Here is a 21,894-nt window from a genome sequence, read left to right on the forward strand (position 1 = left end):
AGCATTACGCCTATTCTACTGTATCTTAGTCTATGTCGCTCTGACGTTGTATTCTATTCTACTGTATCTTAGTCTATGTCGCTCTGACGTTGCTCGCCCAATTATTTATATATTGTTAATTCCGTCCATTTACTTTAGATTTGTGTGTATTGTTGTGAAATTGTTAGATATTACTCTTAGATATTACTGCACTGTTAGAGCTAGAAACACAAGCATTTCGCTACACCCGCAATAACATCTGCCAAACAGGTGTACATTTTATTTTTTTGTTTTTTGTTGTTATACTGGAACAAAATCACCAGCAAAAGTAAATACCTGTTTGAAATGAGTCCAACAGGGGACGGTATTTAGCAGACACTTTGAGGGTGTACCTACAGCCATGCCTACTACTTAGATTGAGTTGAGCGCCTCCTGCTCTGCGCTACGCGACCGCCAGACGGACACACATTCTTCCATTCAGTCAGTCAGTTGGCTTGTCTGACGCGAAAGTGCAAGTCGACTATAGTCTCCCCTCTCTCGGGATTTGTTTTGAGAGAAAGAGCGTTGTTTCTGTACAGCAAAATAAAGCATGTGTGTATATTGATTATTTTGAATGCGCTTGGAGAAAGTTCAATTAGACTATTTTCTTGCAAAAACGCGGACACAATGTGACAATGTTGACCAGCAGACTGGGTTATCCATGACGGATTGGTAAAGAGCTGTTCATTAATCAAGGAAAACGGGACGTAGAAATGGGGAAACTTCAGTCCAAACATGGTAAGATATATCTCTTATAAACATCTTTATATGAGTATTCCATACTGATTGATCATTGATGAATATTTTGTTCACATTGTAACGAATTTCTCATTTGAATGTCCATATTGTGCTGTGATCTAAAGCGGGCAAACGTAGAGAGAACCCCGAAGGTGAGGATAACCCTCTATCATCCTTTAGAAATGACGCATTAAACCTGGTTTTAAACCTTACATTATCTTATTATCTAGACACAAGTTAATATCATTGATATTCATTATAATTCCCCTCCCCCGATTTGTAGGAGACAGTTTTGTTGTGAACGCTTTCCTCCGAAGAGCGATGGGGGAATGTGAGATGTACAGCTCCTCAGATCACAAACTGAACAACATGCAGGTAAGAAACGAAACACTTGTACTTTTAAATGTTTTCCTATGTGCTTTCTTGGATAAAATGATACAAAAGTAATAATAATTATAAGAATGTGGCTAATGATTATAATGATTTGGATACTGAAAATAATGCTAATAATAATTTGATGATAGTCTATTATAAATCAAATACATGACTCTTTAACACAGGTTGAGAAGTTTGCATATTACATGGTCCATGGATGGTCTACAGTTGGGATCAGTTGTGATTAGAAGTTCCTCTAATGCTGCCCCAAGAGGACAAATCAATGAACTCCTTCATGATTCAGAAATCATTTTGGGGACTGGCGCTCCATAAAATGCAATTTATTGAAATGAAAGATTTAATGATCAAAATTAAGAGTTGTATCCAAAATCTCGAGGTTGTTTTCTAGCATTTATTTTGTATGTTTGCAAGTCATGTGTTTCCCCTCCTAGAAATGTGTACAGATTTGGTAAAGCCTGGCCTAAGAGTTGGTGACTGAAGGGGAAGGTTTGCCCATACTTCATTTAGACAAGGACACAGACTGGGGTGTGGTGTCAGTCTGTCTGGCAGGTCCAGGTTGGCAGAAGGACAGTGTCATACCTGTCCCCCTGCCTGTAGATGAAGTGCTCTCTCTACCACACACCAGCAGAACTAAACTCACTGTGATCTACAGTCATTAAGTAAACATTCAAAGGCCTTTGCAAAGACATGTTGATGTCATGAAGTTGCAGATTTGAGTTGTTGTTGTTTCTGTCATATCTGGCGCTGGGACAACAGTGCTGTGGTTATTCCCCTGACTGGGACAACAGTGCTGTGGTTATTCCCTGGCTGGGACAACAGTGCTGTGGTTATTCCCTGGCTGGGACAACAGTGCTGTGGTTATTCCCCTGGCTGGGACAACAGTGCTGTGGTTATTCCCCTGGCTGGGACAACAGTGTTGTGGTTATTCCCCTGGCTGGGACAACAGTGCCGTGGTTATTCCCCTGGCTGGTACAACAGTGTTGTGGTTATTCCCCTGGCTGGGACAACAGTGCTGTGGTTATTCCCTGGCTGGTACAACAGTGTTGTGGTTATTCCCCTGGCTGGGACAACAGTGCTGTGGTTATTCCCCTGGCTGGGACAACAGTGTTGTGTTTATTCCCCTGGCTGGGACAACAGTGCTGTGGTTATTCCCCTGACTGGGACAACAGTGCTGTGGTTATTCCCCTGGCTGGGACAACAGTGCTGTGGTTATTCCCCTGGCTGGGACAACAGTGCTGTGGTTATTCCCCTGGCTGGGACAACAGTGCTGTGGTTATTCCCCTGGCTGGGACAACAGTGTTGTCAGGCTGGCTGGGCTGTACACTGGGGAGGTAACAGACTGGCTGGGCTACACACTGGGGTGGTAACAGACTGGCTGGGCTACACATTGGGGTGGTAACAGACTGGCTGGGCTACACACTGGGGTGGTAACAGACTGGCTGGGCTACACACTGGGGTGGTAACAGACTGGCTGGGCTACACACTGGGGTGGTAACAGACTGGCTGGGCTACACACTGGGGAGGTAACAGGCTGGCTGGGCTGTACACTGGGGAGGTAACAGACTGGCTGGGCTACACACTGGGGTGGTAACAGACTGGCTGGGCTACACACTGGGGTGGTAACAGACTAGCTGGGCTACACACTGGGATGGTAACAGACTGGCTGGGCTACACACTGGGGTGGTAACAGACTGGCTGGGCTACACACTGGGGTGGTAACAGACTGGCTGGGCTACACACTGGGGTGGTAACAGACTGGCTGGGCTACACACTGGGGTGGTAACAGACTGGCTGGGCTACACACTGGGGTGGTAACAGACTGGCTGGGCTACACACTGGGGAGGTAACAGACTGGCTGGGCTACACACTGGGGTGGTAACAGACTGGCTGGGCTGTACACTGGGGTGGTAACAGACTGGCTGGGCTACACACTGGGGTGGTAACAGACTGGCTGGGCTACACACTGGGGTGGTAACATACTGGCTGGGCTACACACTGGGGTGGTAACAGACTGGCTGGGCTACACACTGGGGAGGTAACAGGCTGGCTGGGCTGTACACTGGGGAGGTAACAGACTGGCTGGGCTACACACTGGGGAGGTAACAGACTGGCTGGGCTGTACACTGGGGAGGTAACAGACTGGCTGGGCTACACACTGGGGAGGTAACAGACTGGCTGGGCTGTACACTGGGGAGGTAACAGACTGGCTGGGCTGTACACTGGGGAGGTAACAGACTGGCTGGGCTACATATTGAAGAGGTTATAACAGACTGGCTGGGCTACATATTGAAGAGGTTATAACATCCTGGCTGGGCTACATATTGAAGAGGTTATAACAGCCTCGCTGAGCTGCATGCTGGGGAGGCTATAACAGCCTTAAATGGGAAATCTGCAGTTGTTACTTCCATTTTTGGACAGATAAATGAATGATATGCACCCATTGATTATTGAAGAATATAACTTATACATACCTCATGAGCTTAGTTCAACTGTCGTACCCCATCAGAATATAATGGATGGTCAGTCCTTGCATCCATAGCTCTGTCTATGAATTTGAGAGTGGTTAAATTTCTCCAACTCCATCCTTCAGATTTTTAGCAAAATCGTGGCGGGGAGTACACTTTGTTCTAGTTTCAACTGCTGATTGCCGCTTTAAGCCCTCCGGGGAGCTTTGGCTGTGTCTTATTCTCAATGCCTTCTATTATAGTCAGCCTAGCTCCCAGCGGGCAGCCTCCTCTCTCTCTCTCTCTCTCTCTCCATGGCATAATATTACATCACTTCAATTAGCATGTCATGTTGAGGGGTGCGACGGGGCAAAGAGCCTTCATACCAGGGCCCCGGTCAAAAGTAGTGCACTATATTGGGAATAGGGCCCCGGCAAAAGTAGTGCACTATATAGAGAATAGGGCCCCGGTCAAAAGTAGTGCACTATATAGGGAATAGGGTCCCGGTCAAAAGTAGTGCACTATATAGGGAATAGGGTCCCGGTCAAAAGTAGTGCACTATATAGGGAATGGGGCTCTGGTCTAAAGTAGTGCACTATATAGGGAATGGGGCTCTGGTCAAAAGTAGTGCACTCTATAGGGAATTGGGCTCTGGTCAAAAGTAGTGCACTATATAGAGAATAGGGCTCTGGTCTAAAGTAGTGCACTATATAGGGAATAGGGCTCTGGTCAAAAGTAGTGCACTATATAGGGAATGGGGCTCTGGTCAAAAGTAGTGCACTATATAGGAAATGGGGCCCGGTCTAAAGTAGTGCACTCTATAGGGAATGGGTCTCTGGTCAAAAGTAGTGCACTATATAGGGAATAGGGCTCTGGTCTAAAGTAGTGCACTATATAGGGAATAGGGCTCTGGTCAAAAGTAGTGCACTATACAGGAAATGGGGCCCCGGTCTAAAGTAGTGCACTCTATAGGGAATGGGGCTCTGGTCAAAAGTAGTGCACTAAATAGGGAATAGGGCCCCGGTCTAAAGTAGTGCACTATATAGGGAATGGGGCCCCGGTCAAAAGTAGTGCACTATATAGGGAATGGGGCTCTGGTCAAAAGTAGTGCACTATATAGGGAATGGGGCCCCGGTCTAAAGTAGTGCACTATAAAGGGAATAGGGCCCCGGTCAAAAGTTGTGCACTCTATAGGGAATAGGGCTCTGGTCTAAAGTAGTGCACTATATAGGGAATAGGGCTCTGGTCTAAAGTAGTGCACTATATAGGGAATGGGGCTCTGGTCAAAAGTAGTGCACTATATAAACTATATAGGGAAAAAAAGTGCACTATATAGGGAATAGGGCTCTGGTCAAAAGTAGTGCACTATATAGGGAATGGGGCTCTGGTCAAAGTAGTGCACTATATAGGAATGGGGCTCTGGTCTAAAGTAGTGCACTATAGGGAATAGGGGGCTCTGGTCAAAAGTAGTGCACTCTATAGGGAATGGGGCTCTGGTCAAAAGTAGTGCACTATATAGAGAATGGGGCTCTGGTCTAAAGTAGTGCACATATAGGGCTCTGGTCAAAAGTAGTGCACTATAGGGAATGGGCTCTGGTCAAAAAGTAGTCACTATATAAAAGTAGTGCACTATATAGGGAATAGGGCTCTGGTCAAAAGTAGTGCACTAATAGGGAATGGGGCTCTGGTCAAAAGTAGTGCACTATATACTGGTCTAAAGTAGGGAATGGGGCTCTGGTCAAAAGTAGTGCACTATATAGGGAATGGGGCTCTGGTCAAAAGTAGGAATAGGGAATGGGGCCCTGGTCAAAGTAGTCAAAATGGGGCTCTGGTCAAAAGTAGTGCACTAAAAGGGAATGGTCTAAAGTAGTGCACTATATAGGGAATGGGGCTCTGGTCAAAAGTAGTGCACTATATAGGGAATGGGGCTCTGGTCAAAAGTAGTGCACTATAGGGAAGGGAATAGGGCTCTGGTCAAAAGTTGTGCACTCTATAGGGAATAGGGCTCTGGTCTAAAGTAGTGCACTATATAGGGAATAGGGCTCTGGTCTAAAGTAGTGCACTATATAGGGAATGGGGCTCTGGTCAAAAGTAGTGCACTATATAGGGAATGGGGCCCCGGTCAAAAGTAGTGCACTATATAGGGAATTGGGCTCTGGTCTAAAGTAGTGCACTATATAGGGAATGGGGCCCTGGTCAAAAGTAGTGCACTATATAGGGAATGGGGCTCTGGTCTAAAGTAGTGCACTATATAGGGAATGGGGCTCTGGTCAAAAGTAGTGCACTCTATAGGGAATGGGGCTCTGGTCAAAAGTAGTGCACTATATAGAGAATGGGGCTCTGGTCTAAAGTAGTGCACTATATAGGGAATAGGGCTCTGGTCAAAAGTAGTGCACTATATAGGGAATAGGGCTCTGGTCTAAAGTAGTGCACTATATAGGGAATAGGGCTCTGGTCAAAAGTAGTGCACTATATAGGAAATGGGGCCCCGGTCTAAAGTAGTGCATTCTATAAGGAATGGGGCTCTGGTCAAAAGTAGTGCACTATATAGGGAATGGGGCTCTGGTCAAAAGTAGTGCACTATATAGGGAATGGGGCCCCGGTCAAAATGGGGCTCTGGTCTAAAGTAATGCACTATATAGGGAATGGGGCTCTGGTCTAAAGTAGTGCACTATATAGGGAATGGGGCTCTGGTCTAAAGTACTGCACTCTATAGGGAATAGGGCGCTGGTCTAAAGTAGTGCACTCTATAGGGAATGGGGCCCTGGTCTAAAGTAGTATATAGGGAATAGGGTGCCATTTGGAACGGACCCATTCAGACAGGAGTTATGAGCAGTTGGTTCAGTCAGAGGTAGTGACGTGGGTCCCGGTAAGGTGGGTGTCTGTACGGCTGTCATGTCTGTAATACTACAGGAGTTATGAGCAGTTGGTTCAGTCAGAGGTAGTGACGTGGGTCCCGGTAAGGTGGGTGTCTGTACGGCTGTCATGTCGGTAATACTACAGGAGTTATGAGCAGTTGGTTCAGTCAGAGGTAGTGACGTGGGTCCCGGTAAGGTGGGTGGCTGTACGGCTGTCATGTCTGTAATACTACAGGAGTTATGGATCAGAGGGTTATTACCGCCCACTCAGGGCAAATTAAAAGACAACTTGCCTCCACTTCACAGGAATTCCTGCTCACACTCTCCCCTAAGGGTGAAAACCACCACAGACAGACAGACGCACGCAAACACACACACACACGCAAACACACACACACACGCAAACACACACGCACACACACACACACACACACTACTGATTCAAAGGGGTTGGATTAAATGTGGAAGACACATTTCGGTTGAATGAATTCAGCTGTGCAACTGAGTAGATATCCACTTTACCCTCCCTTTCCTCATATCCCAAACATACATAACATGCACACACATGCATACTGACGCCACACACACACATTCACACACAGTACAGATATTCACTGTATATAGATAGCCATGTTATTTTCTACTTCCTGTATATAGATAGCCATGTTATTTTCTACTTCCTGTACATAGATAGCCATGTTATTTTCTACTTCCTGTATATAGATAGCCATGTTATTTTCTACTTCCTGTATATAGATAGCCATGTTATTTTCTACTTCCTGTATATAGATAGCCATGTTATTTTCTACTTCCTGTATATAGATAGCCATGTTATTTTCTACTTCCTGTACATAGATAGCCATGTTATTTTCTACTTCCTGTATATAGATAGCCATGTTATTTTCTACTCCCTGTATATAGATAGCCATGTTATTTTCTACTTCCTGTATATATACAGCCATGTTATTTTCTACTTCCTGTATATAGATAGCCATGTTATTTTCTACTTCCTGTATATATACAGCCATGTTATTTTCTACTTCCTGTATATAGATAGCCATGTTATTTTCTACTTCCTGTATATAGATAGCCATGTTATTTTCTACTTCCTGTATATATACAGCCATGTTATTTTCTACTTCCTGTATATAGATAGCCATGTTATTTTCTACTTCCTGTATATATACAGCCATGTTATTTTCTACTTCCTGTATATAGATAGCCATGTTATTTTCTACTTCCTGTATATAGATAGCCATGTTATTTTCTACTTCCTGTATATAGATAGCCATGTTATTTTCTACTTCCTGTATATATACAGCCATGTTATTTTCTACTCCCTGTATATAGATAGCCATGTTATTTTCTACTCCCTGTATATAGATAGCCATGTTATTTTCTACTCCCTGTATATAGATAGCCATGTTATTTTCTACTTCCTGTATATATACAGCCATGTTATTTTCTACTTCCTGTATATATACAGCCATGTTATTTTCTACTTCCTGTATATAGATAGCCATGTTATTTTCTACTTCCTGTATATAGATAGCCATGTTATTTTCTACTTCCTGTATATAGATAGCCATGTTATTTTCTACTTCCTGTATATAGATAGCCATGTTATTTTCTACTCCCTGTATATAGATAGCCATGTTATTTTCTACTCCCTGTATATAGATAGCCATGTTATTTTCTACTCCCTGTATATAGATAGCCATGTTATTTTCTACTCCCTGTATATAGATAGCCATGTTATTTTCTACTTCCTGTATATAGATAGCCATGTTATTTTCTACTTCCTGTATATAGATAGCCATGTTATTTTCTACTCCCTGTATATAGATAGCCATGTTATTTTCTAAACTCCTGTATATAGATAGCCATGTTATTTTCTACTCCCTGTATATAGATAGCCATGTTATTTTCTAAAGTCCTTCCTGTATATAGATAGCCATGTTATTTTCTACTTCCTGTATATAGATAGCCATGTTATTTTCTACTTCCTGTATATAGATAGCCATGTTATTTTCTACTTCCTGTATATAGATAGCCATGTTATTTTCTACTTCCTGTATATAGATAGCCATGTTATTTTCTACTTCCTGTATATAGATAGCCATGTTATTTGTACTTGTTATTTTTATTTGTTATTCACTGTCACAATATTTGATTTTATCTCTAACTCTGCATTGTTGGAAAAGAGTACAAATCTGTCGTTCTGCCCCTGAACGAGACAGGTAACACACTGTTCCTAGGCCGTCATTGAAATAAGAATTTGTTCTTAACTGACTTGCCTAGTTAAATAAAGGTAAAATAAAGTAAGCATTTCACTGTTAGTCTACCCCTGTTGTCTACCAAAGATATGATATGAGTGGGACCAGCCCACCTCCTAAAGCTTAAGAACATCCCAGCATAAGCTGTGTGTGTGTGTGTGTGTGTGTGTGTGTGTGTGTGTGTGTGTGTTGGGGTGTCAGTGTAAGTATGTGTGAATGTGTTGGTAAAGTCCAGTGTGTGTGTGTCTGTGTGTTGGGGTGTCAGTGTAAGTATGTGTGAATGTGTTGGTAAAGTCCAGTGTGTGTGGGTGTGTGTGTGTTGGGGTGTCAGTGTAAGTATGTGTGAGTGTGTTGGTAAAGTCCAGTGTGTGTGTGTGTGTGTGTGTGTGTGTTGGGGTGTCAGTGTCAGTATGTGTGTGTGTGTTGGTAAAGTCCAGTGTGTGTGTGTGTGTTGGGGTGTCAGTGTCAGTATGTGTGTGTGTGTTGGTAAAGTCCAGTGTGTGTGTGTTGGTAAAGTCAGTGTGTGTGTGTGTGTGTGTGTGTGTGTGTGGGGTGTCAGTGTCAGTGTGTGTGTGTGTGTGTTGGTAAAGTCCAGTGTGTGTGTGTTGGTAAAGTCCAGTATGTGTGTGTGTGTTGGTAAAGTCCAGTGTGTGTGTGTGTGTGTTGGTAAAGTCCAGTGTGTGTGTGTGTGTGTTGGGGTGTCAGTGTCCAGTATGTGTGTATGTGTTGGTAAAGTCCAGTGTGTGTGTGTGTGTTGGTAAAGTCCAGTGTGTGTGTGTGTGTTGGTAAAGTCCAGTGTGTGTGCATGGAGTCAGTACAAGAGAGGGACCTAAAAATGGGTCAATACAGGTAGTCCGGGTGGCCATTTGATGAGCTATTTAGCGGTCTTGTTTAAAAGTCTTATGGCTTGGGGGTAGAAGCTGTTCAGGATCCTGTTGGTTCCAGTCTTGGTGTGTTGGTACCGCTTGCCGTGCGGTAGCAGAGAGAACAGTCTGTGGCTGTGGGGGTAGAAGCTGTTCAGGATCCTGTTGGTTCCAGTCTTGGTGTGTTGGTACCGCTTGCTGTGCGGTAGCAGAGAGAACAGTCTGTGGCTCGGGGTAGAAGCTGTTCAGGATCCTGTTGGTTCCAGTCTTGGTGTGTTGGTACCGCTTGCCGTGCGGTAGCAGAGAGAACAGTCTGTGGCTCGGGGGTAGAAGCTGTTCAGGATCCTGTTGGTTCCAGTCTTGGTGTGTTGGTACCGCTTGCCATGCGGTAGCAGAGAGAACAGTCTGTAGCTTGGGTGGCTGGAGTCTTTGACAATTTTCTGGGGCCTACCCCATTTAGCACCTTGCGGTCGAATGCCAAGCAGTTGCCATACCAAGTGGTGATGCAGCCAGTCAAGATGCTCTCGATGGTGCAGCTGTAGTACTTGTTGAGGATCTGAGGACCAATGCCAAATCTTTTCAGCCTCCTGAGGGGGAAGAGGCGTTGTCGTGCCCTCTTCACGACTGTGTGAGTGTGTTTGGACCATGATATGTCCTTAGTGATGTGGACACCGAGGACCTTGAAGCTCTCGACTCGCTCCACTACAGCCCTGTTGATGTTAATGGAGGCGTGCTCGTAACTCCGTTTCCTGTAGTCCACAGTGAGCTCCTTTGACTTTCTGACATTGAGAGAGAGGTTGTTGTCCTGGCACCACACTACTGTAAGGTTTCTGACCTTTTAATCTCATCTAGCCAAGACTTGTTTTTCCTGTTGACTTTGAATTTGCTCTGTGTAGGGAGTGGATGAATTGTGTGGATACAGAGGGATTAAATGCAATTTGGTTACTGCGTAGGTATTGCGTAAAGTACGGCATAGCTTGGTTAGTCTGGACGTAGATCCATAGATCTCACACCTGCATATCAATGCTGCACTAAATTGTTTAATTTCTCAACGTTGCTCTTTTTAAAGGGGATAGAGTGCCATCTTCCAATGTCTTTTTGGTTTATATTTTTTGTTTGTACAACTGTATTGAGTTACTTTATTTATAAATCTAATTTAATTTGATCAGGGCCTCAAATTCAAATGGTTTTCATAGGTCGGTGCTGTGCCTGTCACCTCATATACTCCACCACTGTTCCATAGAACAAGGAAGTAAATAACTAACTAACTTCCTGTTTACATTAATGACAGCATTAGACAGGAGTAGTACTCTGCATCCCCTTTGAAATGTATATTTGCTGAAATAAGAATATGATCTCACCTGGGGTTCCCCTTTATATGGTGTTATTGTACTTCAAATACCCAACCTTTCCCTAGACTCTGTAGTATTAATACCCAACCTTTCCCTAGACTCTGTAGTATTAATACCCAACCTTTCCTAGACTCTGTAGTATTAATACCCAACCTTTCACTAGACTCTGTAGTATTAATACCAACCTTTCCCTAGACTCTGTAGTATTAATACCCAACCTTTCCCTAGACTCTGTAGTATTAATACCCAACATTTCTCTAGACTCTGTAGTATTAATACCCAACCTTTCACTAGACTCTGTAGTATTAATACCCAACCTTTCACTAGACTCTGTAGTATTAATACCCAACATTTCTCTAGACTCTGTAGGATTAATACCCAACATTTCCCTAGACTCTGTAGTATTAATACCCAACCTTTCCCTAGACTCTGTAGTATTAATACCCAACCTTTCACTAGACTCTGTAGTATTAATACCCAACCTTTCCCTAGACTCTGTAGTATTAATACCCAACATTTCTCTAGACTCTGTAGTATTAATACCCAACCTTTCACTAGACTCTGTAGTATTAATACCCAACCTTTCACTAGACTCTGTAGTATTAATACCCAACATTTCTCTAGACTCTGTAGGATTAATACCCAACATTTCCCTAGACTCTGTAGTATTAATACCCAACCTTTCCCTAGACTCTGTAGTATTAATACCCAACATTTCTCTAGACTCTGTAGGATTAATACCCAACCTTTCACTAGACTCTGTAGTATTAATACCCAACATTTCTCTAGACTCTGTAGGATTAATACCCAACCTTTCCCTAGACTCTGTAGTATTAATACCCAACCTTTCCCTAGACTCTGTAGTATTAATACCCAACATTTCTCTAGACTCTGTAGGATTAATACCCAACATTTCTCTAGACTCTTGTAGGATTAATACCCAACCTTTCACTAGACTCTGTAGTATTAATACCCAACCTTTCACTAGACTCTGTAGTATTAATGCCCAACATTTCTCTAGACTCTGTAGGATTAATACCCAACCTTTCACTAGACTCTGTAGTATTAATACCCAACCTTTCACTAGACTCTGTAGTATTAATACCCAACATTTCTCTAGACTCTGTAGGATTAATACCCAACATTTCTCTAGACTCTGTAGTATTAATACCCAACCTTTCCCTAGACTCTGTAGTATTAATACCCAACCTTTCACTAGACTCTGTAGTATTAATACCCAACCTTTCCCTAGACTCTGTAGTATTAATACCCAACATTTCTCTAGACTCTGTAGTATTAATACCCAACCTTTCACTAGACTCTGTAGTATTAATACCCAACCTTTCACTAGACTCTGTAGTATTAATACCCAACATTTCTCTAGACTCTGTAGGATTAATACCCAACATTTCTCTAGACTCTGTAGGATTAATACCCAACCTTTCACTAGACTCTGTAGGATTAATACCCAACATTTCTCTAGACTCTGTAGGATTAATACCCAACCTTTCACTAGACTCTGTAGTATTAATACCCAACATTTCCCTAGACTCTGTAGTATTAATACCCAACCTTTCCTAGACTCTGTAGTATTAATACCCAACATTTCTCTAGACTCTGTAGTATTAATACCCAACATTTCTCTAGACTCTGTAGGATTAATACCCAACCTTTCCCTAGACTCTGTAGATTAATACCCAACCTTTTCTAGACTCTGTAGTATTAATACCCAACCTTTCACTAGACTCTGTAGTATTAATACCCAACCTTTCTCTAGACTCTGTAGTATTAATACCCAACATTTCTCTAGACTCTGTAGGATTAATACCCAACATTTCACTAGACTCTGTAGGATTAATACCCAACCTTTCACTAGACTCTGTAGTATTAATACCCAACCTTTCACTAGACTCTGTAGTATTAATACCCAACATTTCTCTAGACTCTGTAGGATTAATACCCAACATTTCTCTAGACTCTGTAGGATTAATACCCAACCTTTCACTAGACTCTGTAGTATTAATACCCAACCTTTCACTAGACTCTGTAGTATTAATACCCAACCTTTCACTAGACTCTGTAGTATTAATACCCAACCTTTCACTAGACTCTGTAGTATTAATACCCAACCTTTCACTAGACTCTGTAGTATTAATACCCAACCTTTCACTAGACTCTGTAGTATTAATACCCAACCTTTCACTAGACTCTGTAGGATTAATACCCAACCTTTCACTAGACTCTGTAGGATTAATACCCAACCTTTCTCTAGACTCTGTAGGATTAATACCCAACCTTTCACTAGACTCTGTAGGATTAATACCCAACATTTCTCTAGACTCTGTAGGATTAATACCCAACCTTTCTCTAGACTCTGTAGGATGTGTTGGTAGAGTACAGGGAAAATAATCACATTGGAAGGTTGGAGCCCACACACTGTTTACATTAGTTACGCAATGACTCTTCTCACATTTTTGGGTGATGCTGTGTGGTTTTGGTTTTATTTGTAAGTAGTGACAAAACAACAAAATAGAATCAGAGGTCTTGAAGGTTGGGCAACATTCCTTCCTGCTCCCTCTCCCCTCAGACCCGCTCTCCCTCCATCCCCCAGGAGAGAGGGAGTAGAGGGATTGAGAAAGAGAGGGAGTAGAGGGATTGAGAAAGAGAGGGAGTAGAGGGATTGAGAAAGAGAGGGAGTAGAGGGATTGAGAAAGAGAGGGAGTAGAGGGATTGAGAAAGAGAGGGAGTAGAGGGATTGAGGGAAGAGGGATTGAGAAAGAGAGGGAGTAGAGGCATTGAGAAAGAGAGGGAGTAGAGGCATTGAGAAAGAGAGGGAGTAGAGGCATTGAGAAAGAGAGGGAAGAGGGGTGAGGGCACCCTGGCTCCAGTGATATCAGAACCCTTTTATAAGTCTTTGAAGTTGAGGCCAGACAGCTAAGGAATCCCCCCCTCCCGCCCTAACCTCCTAGCCTCTCCGTCTGTCGACAATGGGGAGGGGAGAAGGGAAGGGGAGAGCCAAACAACAAGCATTTGGCTAGTTAGCTAGCGTCAACAAACCTGGCTAGCTAGGTAGCTTCTACAAACCTGGCTAGCTAGCTAGTTGGCTTCTACAAACCCATTCTGGAACCAGCGCCTTTTGTCTGTCTGCCTGTCTGCCTGCCTGCCTGCCTGCCTGCCTGCCTGCCTGCCTGCCTGCCTCCCTCCCTCCCTCCCTCCTATAATAATAACAACTAATCAACCTGGTCAATCCAGTCTGATTGAACTATATGATCAGACTGTATATCTGGCCATGCTTCTGTTGAATCAGTGGATGGGTAGAAGAGGTGATTAGAAGGGAGGATGGTTCAGTGTTTATCCAACCATTCCTTTATTCATGTTGGTCATGTGTTCAGATGCTTGACTATGTGTGTATTCTTTCTACGTCTGCAAGAAGAGAGGACGTCTCTATTGAATCCCTAAGGTTCTCCTTCCGGGTTGTTCAGTGTGCTCTCATTGACCATTTTGGCCTGATTATTTTATATTAACGTTTGACCACAACCACTGTAGCCATTGTAAGAAACATGCACAACTAAGATTGTCAATGATATAGATCATTTGTATTTTGTTCATCAAACACACTTGGCTGAACCAGTAGTACAGTGAAATGGAGTTCGTAAGGACAAACTGTATTCACAAGAGATAGGTATTCAGATTCAAAAACAGGAACTAGTATCTTTAATAATACTCCTGGTGGTTAAATATAGTACATTAATGACTTGTGCTGTATCCATAAATAGTAAACAAGCTATTCATTCAGGGTTTACGACGGCAACACAAACACACGGGGCTAAGTGTTGATTCTGTAGTAGGGTACATGTCAGGGAGGGTTTTAGCTGGCTGGCTCTCAGCCCTAGAAACATAATCCTCCTCTCCTCCCCAGGCTTCAGTGGAGGGGAAGAAAGAGGATGGTGATGCAGCATGATGATTTGGCCCTATCTGGGAAACGCAGGCAGACGATATCGTGACGCTTCTTTGCAGGTGTTCAAGACAAGTCATACATTTCTAGGTACCTGGCATAACAGGGAAATAGCACTGGCCAGATCAAAGTGACAGGTGAATTTGAGAGCCAAGATAAGAGCAGTGACTGTGAGTGAGTACAGTAGACTGCCATTCAAAGCTACCCTCCCCACACTCTTTTTGTCTGTGTCCCAAATGGCACCCTATTCCCTTCATAGAGCACTACTTTTGACCAGAGCCCTATGGAATCCTGTAGTTATCTAGCTAGGTCTCTGTACAGTCAGTAACCCTGTAGTTATCTAGCTAGGTGTCTGTACATTCACCAGCCCTGTAGTTATCTAGCTAGGTCTCTGTACAGTCACCAGCCCTGTAGTTATCTAGCTAGGTCTCTGTACAGTCAGTAACCCTGTAGTTATCTAGCTAGGTGTCTGTACATTCACCAGCCCTGTAGTTATCTAGCTAGGTCTCTGTACAGTCAGTAACCCTGTAGTTATCTAGCTAGGTCTCTGTACAGTCACCAGCCCTGTAGTTATCTAGCTAGGTCTCTGTACAGTCAGTAACCCTGTAGTTATCCAGCTAGGTGTCTGTACATTCAGTAACCCTGTAGTTATCTAGCTAGGTCTCTGTACAGTCAGTAACCCTGTAGTTATCTAGCTAGGTCTCTGTACAGTCAGTAACCCTGTAGTTATCTAGCTAGGTCTCTGTACATTCAGTAACCCTGTAGTTATCTAGCTAGGTCTCTGTACAGTCAGTAACCCTGTAGTTATCTAGCTAGGTCTCTGTACAGTCAGTAACCCTGTAGTTATCTAGCTAGGTCTCTGTACATTCACCAGCCCTGTAGTTATCTAGCTAGGTATCTGTACAGTCACTAACCCTGTAGTTACCTAGCTAGGTCTCTGTACAGTCAGTAACCCTGTAGTTATCCAGCTTGGTGTCTGTACAGTCAGTAACCCTGTAGTTATCTAGCCAGGTCTCTGTACAGTCAGTAACCCTGTAGTTATCTAGCTAGGTGTCTGTACATTCACCGGGCGGTGGGACAGAGAGCTCTGTGAAGGTTCACTGTACCTTATTCACTCCTGGAAACATCAACAGTGTCAGCACTCACACACGCACGCAAGCATGCACAGACACACACACACTTTTGGACTACTTCTTAGGGATATGTTCGTATGCCAAAATAACAACAGACTTATTCATCTTTCCAACATGTTCTTTGTGCCAGACTTCCCAGAGCTCTAGCCCCATTAAGAGGCAGCATGTCAACACTGAGCTCTTACCCCATTCAAGATGAGCTATCCAGGGGCCTCCCGAGTGGTGCAGCAGTCTAAGGCACTGCATCGTAGGTCTTGAGGCGTCACTACAGCCTCGGTTTGATTCCAGGCAGGTGTCACAGCCGGCCGTGACTGGGAGACCCAATTGGCCCAGCTTCGTCCAGGGTAGCAGAGGGTTTGGCGCTCTAGCGACTCCTTGTAGCTGGCCGGTTGCCTACAAACTGACTTTGGTTGCCAGTTGGACAGTGTTTTCTCCAACACATTGGTGCAACTGGCTTCCAGGTTAAGCGAGCAGTGTGTCAAGAAGCAGTGCGGCTTCGCAAGGTCGTGTTTACGGAGGACGCATGGCTCTCGATGTTCGCCTCTCCCGAGTCCGTAGGGGAGTTGTAGCGATGAGACAAGACTGCAACTACCAATTGGATATGACAAAATAAAAAAATATGTTCTATGCAGAAATCGCTCCGCCATTTCCTGGTTGCTAAAATTCTAATTGTTCAACTGAGTTCAGTTTATGTGACAAAACAAGCAAGTATAGCGTAGAGAATCATTGTACCCTCTAAACCATCTAAACCAAAATCTGAACCGACGTAAAGGATGCAAAAAAAGTAAAACCGGGAAGCATAGAAATAGTGCACATAGAACAGATCTGCCGCTTCTTTGGCTTGCTTGCAATGAGAATGACAGATCTATAACACACATTTCTATGTGAATTTGGTCAGGTCGCCCAAAAAGGAACATATTTCACCTTTAAGAGGCATTGTGTCAACACTGAGCTCTAACCACTTTAAAAGGCAGTGTGTCAACACTGAGCTCTAACCGCTTTAAGAGGCAGTGTGTCAAGACTTTGAAGCCACAAACAAAGACCATTATTACTCAACTTGAAAGGTGGAGAATGACTACATCCCAAATGACACCTTATTCCCTTTATAGTGCACTACTTTTGACGACGGCCCATTGATTTTCATAAGGCTCTGGTCAAAAGTAGAGCACTAAATACGGAATAGGGTGCCATTTGGGATGCAAACAGTTAGGGATTACTTTCAGTTTTCAGGATGTGCCAAAATGGGAAAAAGTACATACCTAAATGTTAAGATAGCTTGACAGACTTTTCTTCTCTCATTGAAGATGTACTGTAATTATAGGATAGGACACAGTACAAGATTGAGAGTGTGGTTTGTTCTTTGTAATTGAATTAGGAATAAGTCTATGGGTTAACTTTGATTTATTTTTTTGTTGGTTTTCAAAAGTCTACAAGTGGTACAAGTCTGTTTTTATGTGCAGGTTACCTGGTCAGGTATAAATACTGCTTTGTTGTTTGAGAATCTTAAATAATATGTGTTTCCCTTTTGGCTTCAACGATGTGCCCTCTTTAAAATGTTCTATGGGGAAGTTTCCCGGACACAGATTAGGCCAGTGGAGGCTGCTGTAGGGAGGACTGCTCATAATAATGTCTGGAACGGAGCCAATGGAATGGCATCCAACACATGGAAACCATGGAAACCATGTGTTGGATGTATTTGATACCATTTCACTGATTTTTCTCCAGCCAATACCACAAGCACGTCCTCCACAATTAAGGTGCCACCAACTTCCTGTGGATTATACCTAGTCCTAGACTATAAAGTATGTCAAAAATAAAGAAGCATGTTGAGGACTAGGCTGAATCTGTGTCAGAGAAACCAGCCAAAGTGTCACAAAGATGGTTGTTATTAAGACTGAGATGCAGCCTCAGAAGAAGCCTTTCCCTTTAGTGAATGAAGATCAGTTTTTTGACCGTTCGTGCTCAAGAAAGGGATGTTTTTTTTGGGCGCTCTTGTCTTCAGGAATTTGCGTCCATCTTATACTGAAACTGTTCATTTTGAGTTAGCAGTATTTGGTTTGGATATGTTGCAAGGATATCTGGGTCATTTAAAATCTGTCGCCATCAACTGACATCTTTTTTTCGACTGTTATAGCACTCTGAGCACTCAGTTGGATTCTGCAATACCTGCACTTATTAATACTGTTCATTACCTGACAACATATAGTCCTACTGTAGTGATCTGACAACATATAGTCCTACTGTAGTGATTTGACAACACATATTCCTACTGTAGTAATCTGACAACATATAGTCCTACTGTAGTAATCTGACAACATATAGTCCTACTGTAGTGATCTGACAATATGTACATATAGTCCTACTATAGTGATCTGACATGTACATATAGTCCTACTGTAGTGATCTGACAACACATAGTCCTACTGTAGTGATCTGACAACACATAGTCCTACTGTAGTGATCTGACAACACATAGTCCTACTGTAGTGATCTGACAACATGTACATATAGTCCTACTGTAGTGATCTGACAACATGTACACATAGTCCTACTGTAGTGATCTGACAACATGTACATATAGTCCTACTGTAGTGATCTGACAACACGTACATAAAGTCCTACTGTAGTGATCTGACAACACACAGTACTACTGTAGTGATCTGACAACATGTACATATAGTCCTACTGTAGTGATCTGACAACATATAGTCCTACTGTAGTGATCTGACAACATATAGTCCTACTGTAGTGATCTGACAACACACAGTCCTACTGTAGTGATCTGACAACATGTACATATAGTCCTACTGCAGTAATCTGACAACATATAGTCCTACTGTAGTGATCTGACAACACACAGTCCTACTGTAGTGATCTGACAACATGTACATATAGTCCTACTGCAGTAATCTGACAACATATAGTCCTACTGTAGTGATCTGACAACATATAGTCCTACTGTAGTGATCTGACAACATGTACATATACATTTACATTTAAGTCATTTAGCAGACGCTCTTATCCAGAGCGACTTACAAATATAGTCCTACTGTAGTGATCTGACAACACACAGTCCTACTGTAGTGATCTGACAACATGTACATATAGTCCTACTGTAGTGATCTGACAACACACAGTCCTACTGTAGTGATCTGACAACATATAGTCCTACTGTAGTGATCTGACAACATGTACATATAGTCCTACTGTAGTGATCTGACAACATATAGTCCTACTGTAGTGATCTGACAACACATACATATAGTTCTACTGTAGTGTCCTGACAACATTTAGTCCTACTGTAGTGGTTGGGGATAACCTGGATAAGCATTGTTCCTCAGAACCATGGTTTGCACTTCAAGTATGTTACAAGACTATAACATCCTAGCTTGAAAATATATTGTCCATCCTCAGTACAGCGTTCACATCCTGCTTTAGAGGGTCTCCTGTTCTGCTATGAGAAAAGGAAAACGTGTTTCTTTGATGAGATATCAGAGAGAGAGAGACATGGTAGAGAGCCACGGTAGAGAGACACGGTAACCTCTCTCTACCGCTAACCTCCCCCCTAACCTCCCCTCTCTCCCCCCTAACCTCCCTCTCTCTCCCCCCTAACCTCCCCCTCTCGCTCCCCTAACCTCCCTCTCTCTCTCCCCTAACCTCCCCCTCTCTCCCCCTAACCTCCCTCTCTCTCCCCTAACCTCCCCCTCTCTCCTCCCTAACCACCCCTCCCCTTTCTTTTTTTTGTAAATTGGCTCCACAAGAAGGCGAGCTGTGAGCCTTCATCTCTGAATGAGAAGCATGTGGGTGGCGTCCAGAACAGCAGGGTCTTTCAGCACAGCCCCGTTCAGCCAGGCTGACATCTGGTACTGGTCTGTACAGCAAAGTCCTGGGATGCGTCCCAAAATGGCACCCTATTCCCTACATAGTGCACTACTTTTGACAAGGTCTCGGGTCAAAAGTAGTGCACTATGTAGGGAATAGGGTAGAATTTCGGATGCAGCCCTGGAGCAGGGAGAGGGGCTGTGGTGGGAAAAGGAAAGGAGGAGCCGGCAGAGAGGATAGAACAAGGAGTGAGGAAAGGAGCCAGAAGGGTCAAAGTGTTTCTTCAAGGGGAGATATTTAAGGGGTTTAGGGAGGTAGAGGAAGGTCACGGTCAATGTTCCCTCTAAGCTGCGTTCGGGCGCGCAGAAGAAATATCAGCCCGCGCTGAGAAGCATGAGATTGAACTTCACTCAACTTTCTACAGTTTTCCCCTTTAGTTAACACTATCAACGTTTCCCTTAACTGTGGGTATTGTGATCGAATCAACGCAATATTAGCCAGTTTCAATGCAACATACCGAAACAAAACAAACTATGCAAGACTTAGTATGCTAAACTAACTATGCAAGAGATTGTCTTGTTGGCAGAGCACATTGGAGTAGGATTCTATTGCATTGACAGGCACGACTCTACACAGACCGGTGCGACATAACCAACCAGAGCTGCAGTTGGACTATATGTAAATAGACCATTGCCGTATATGGATCTGTGTCATTCACTTTGAACTGGACCGTGTTTACAACATGAGTGGTCGCGAGTCGATGCACTTGTTTTGAGATCGAAGTTAGAGCTGTATGTGGCCATGTGGGGGGGTAGATCAGCTTTAATACTGCAGATAGGTTGTAGCTTCCATCAATGTAAATGTCTACATCATTTCCAATCCCCCATATATATTTTTTGTAAATATATATATATTTTAAAATATATTTTCCTTTTAATATTTTCCCCCTAAACCTACCACCCCTCCCCTAATTGGAGTAAACTAATGGACAACAACACTTAGGCTTCTACTTCCAGTTTATACATACTATATACATTTTACGTACATCATTTATTTGACAATAGTTATCGTTTGTTTTTAACCCCACCCTTCATTCAACCCCTCCCATCTCTCTCTGAACACCATCCATGTTTCTATTTGCCATATCTTCTTCAACTGTGCTGTGAAAAGATATATATCTGTGACGTCTCAAAGTAGTTCTGAGCCTTTCTATTCTCAGAGTTTCTACAGATTGTAAATGAAAGATAAACATTTTGTTGCTAAATGTATTATTATATATATTGATTGATTGACTATGACTTTTCAAATCACCCAGTAGTGCTATGTGCAGAGTTAGCTCCAGGTAAATGTATTATTATATATATTGATTGATTGACTATGACTTTTCAAATCACCCAGTAGTGCTATGTGCAGAGTTAGCTCAGGTAAATGTATTATTATATATATTGATTGATTGACTATGACTTTTCAAATCACCCAGTAGTGCTATGTGCAGAGTTAGCTCCAGGTAAATGTATTATTATATATATTGATTGATTGACTATGACTTTTCAAATCACCCAGTAGTGCTATGTGCAGAGTTAGCTCCAGGTAAATGTATTATTATATATATTGATTGATTGACTATGACTTTTCAAATCACCCAGTAGTGCTATGTGCAGAGTTAGCTCCAGGTAAATGTATTATTATATATATTGATTGATTGACTATGACTTTTCAAATCACCCAGTAGTGCTATGTGCAGAGTTAGCTCCAGGTAAATGTATTATTATATATATTGATTGATTGACTATGACTTTTCAAATCACCCAGTAGTGCTATGTGCAGAGTTAGCTCCAGGTAAATGTATTATTATATATATTGATTGATTGACTATGACTTTTCAAATCACCCAGTAGTGCTATGTGCAGAGTTAGCTCCAGGTAAATGTATTATTATATATATTGATTGATTGACTATGACTTTTCAAATCACCCAGTAGTGCTATGTGCAGAGTTAGCTCCAGGTAAATGTTGCACTTATTCAACCATTCCTGGACC

General features: G+C 42.8%; 1 protein-coding gene across 1 annotated transcript in view; it reads left to right on the forward strand.

The window, feature by feature from the left end:
- Window positions 1-395: 395 nt before the first annotated feature.
- Window positions 396-21,894, forward strand: part of nkd2b (NKD inhibitor of WNT signaling pathway 2b) — an 85,913-nt gene continuing 64,414 nt past the window's right edge. Inside the window, 3 exon segments of the mRNA XM_065027429.1 lie at window positions 396-756; window positions 882-908; window positions 1,040-1,131. Coding sequence (XP_064883501.1) covers window positions 732-756; window positions 882-908; window positions 1,040-1,131 — 144 coding nt within the window. The 5' untranslated portion in view covers window positions 396-731.

This window comes from Oncorhynchus nerka, linkage group LG14 (assembly GCF_034236695.1).
Source record: "Oncorhynchus nerka isolate Pitt River linkage group LG14, Oner_Uvic_2.0, whole genome shotgun sequence".
NCBI lineage: Eukaryota > Metazoa > Chordata > Actinopteri > Salmoniformes > Salmonidae > Oncorhynchus > Oncorhynchus nerka.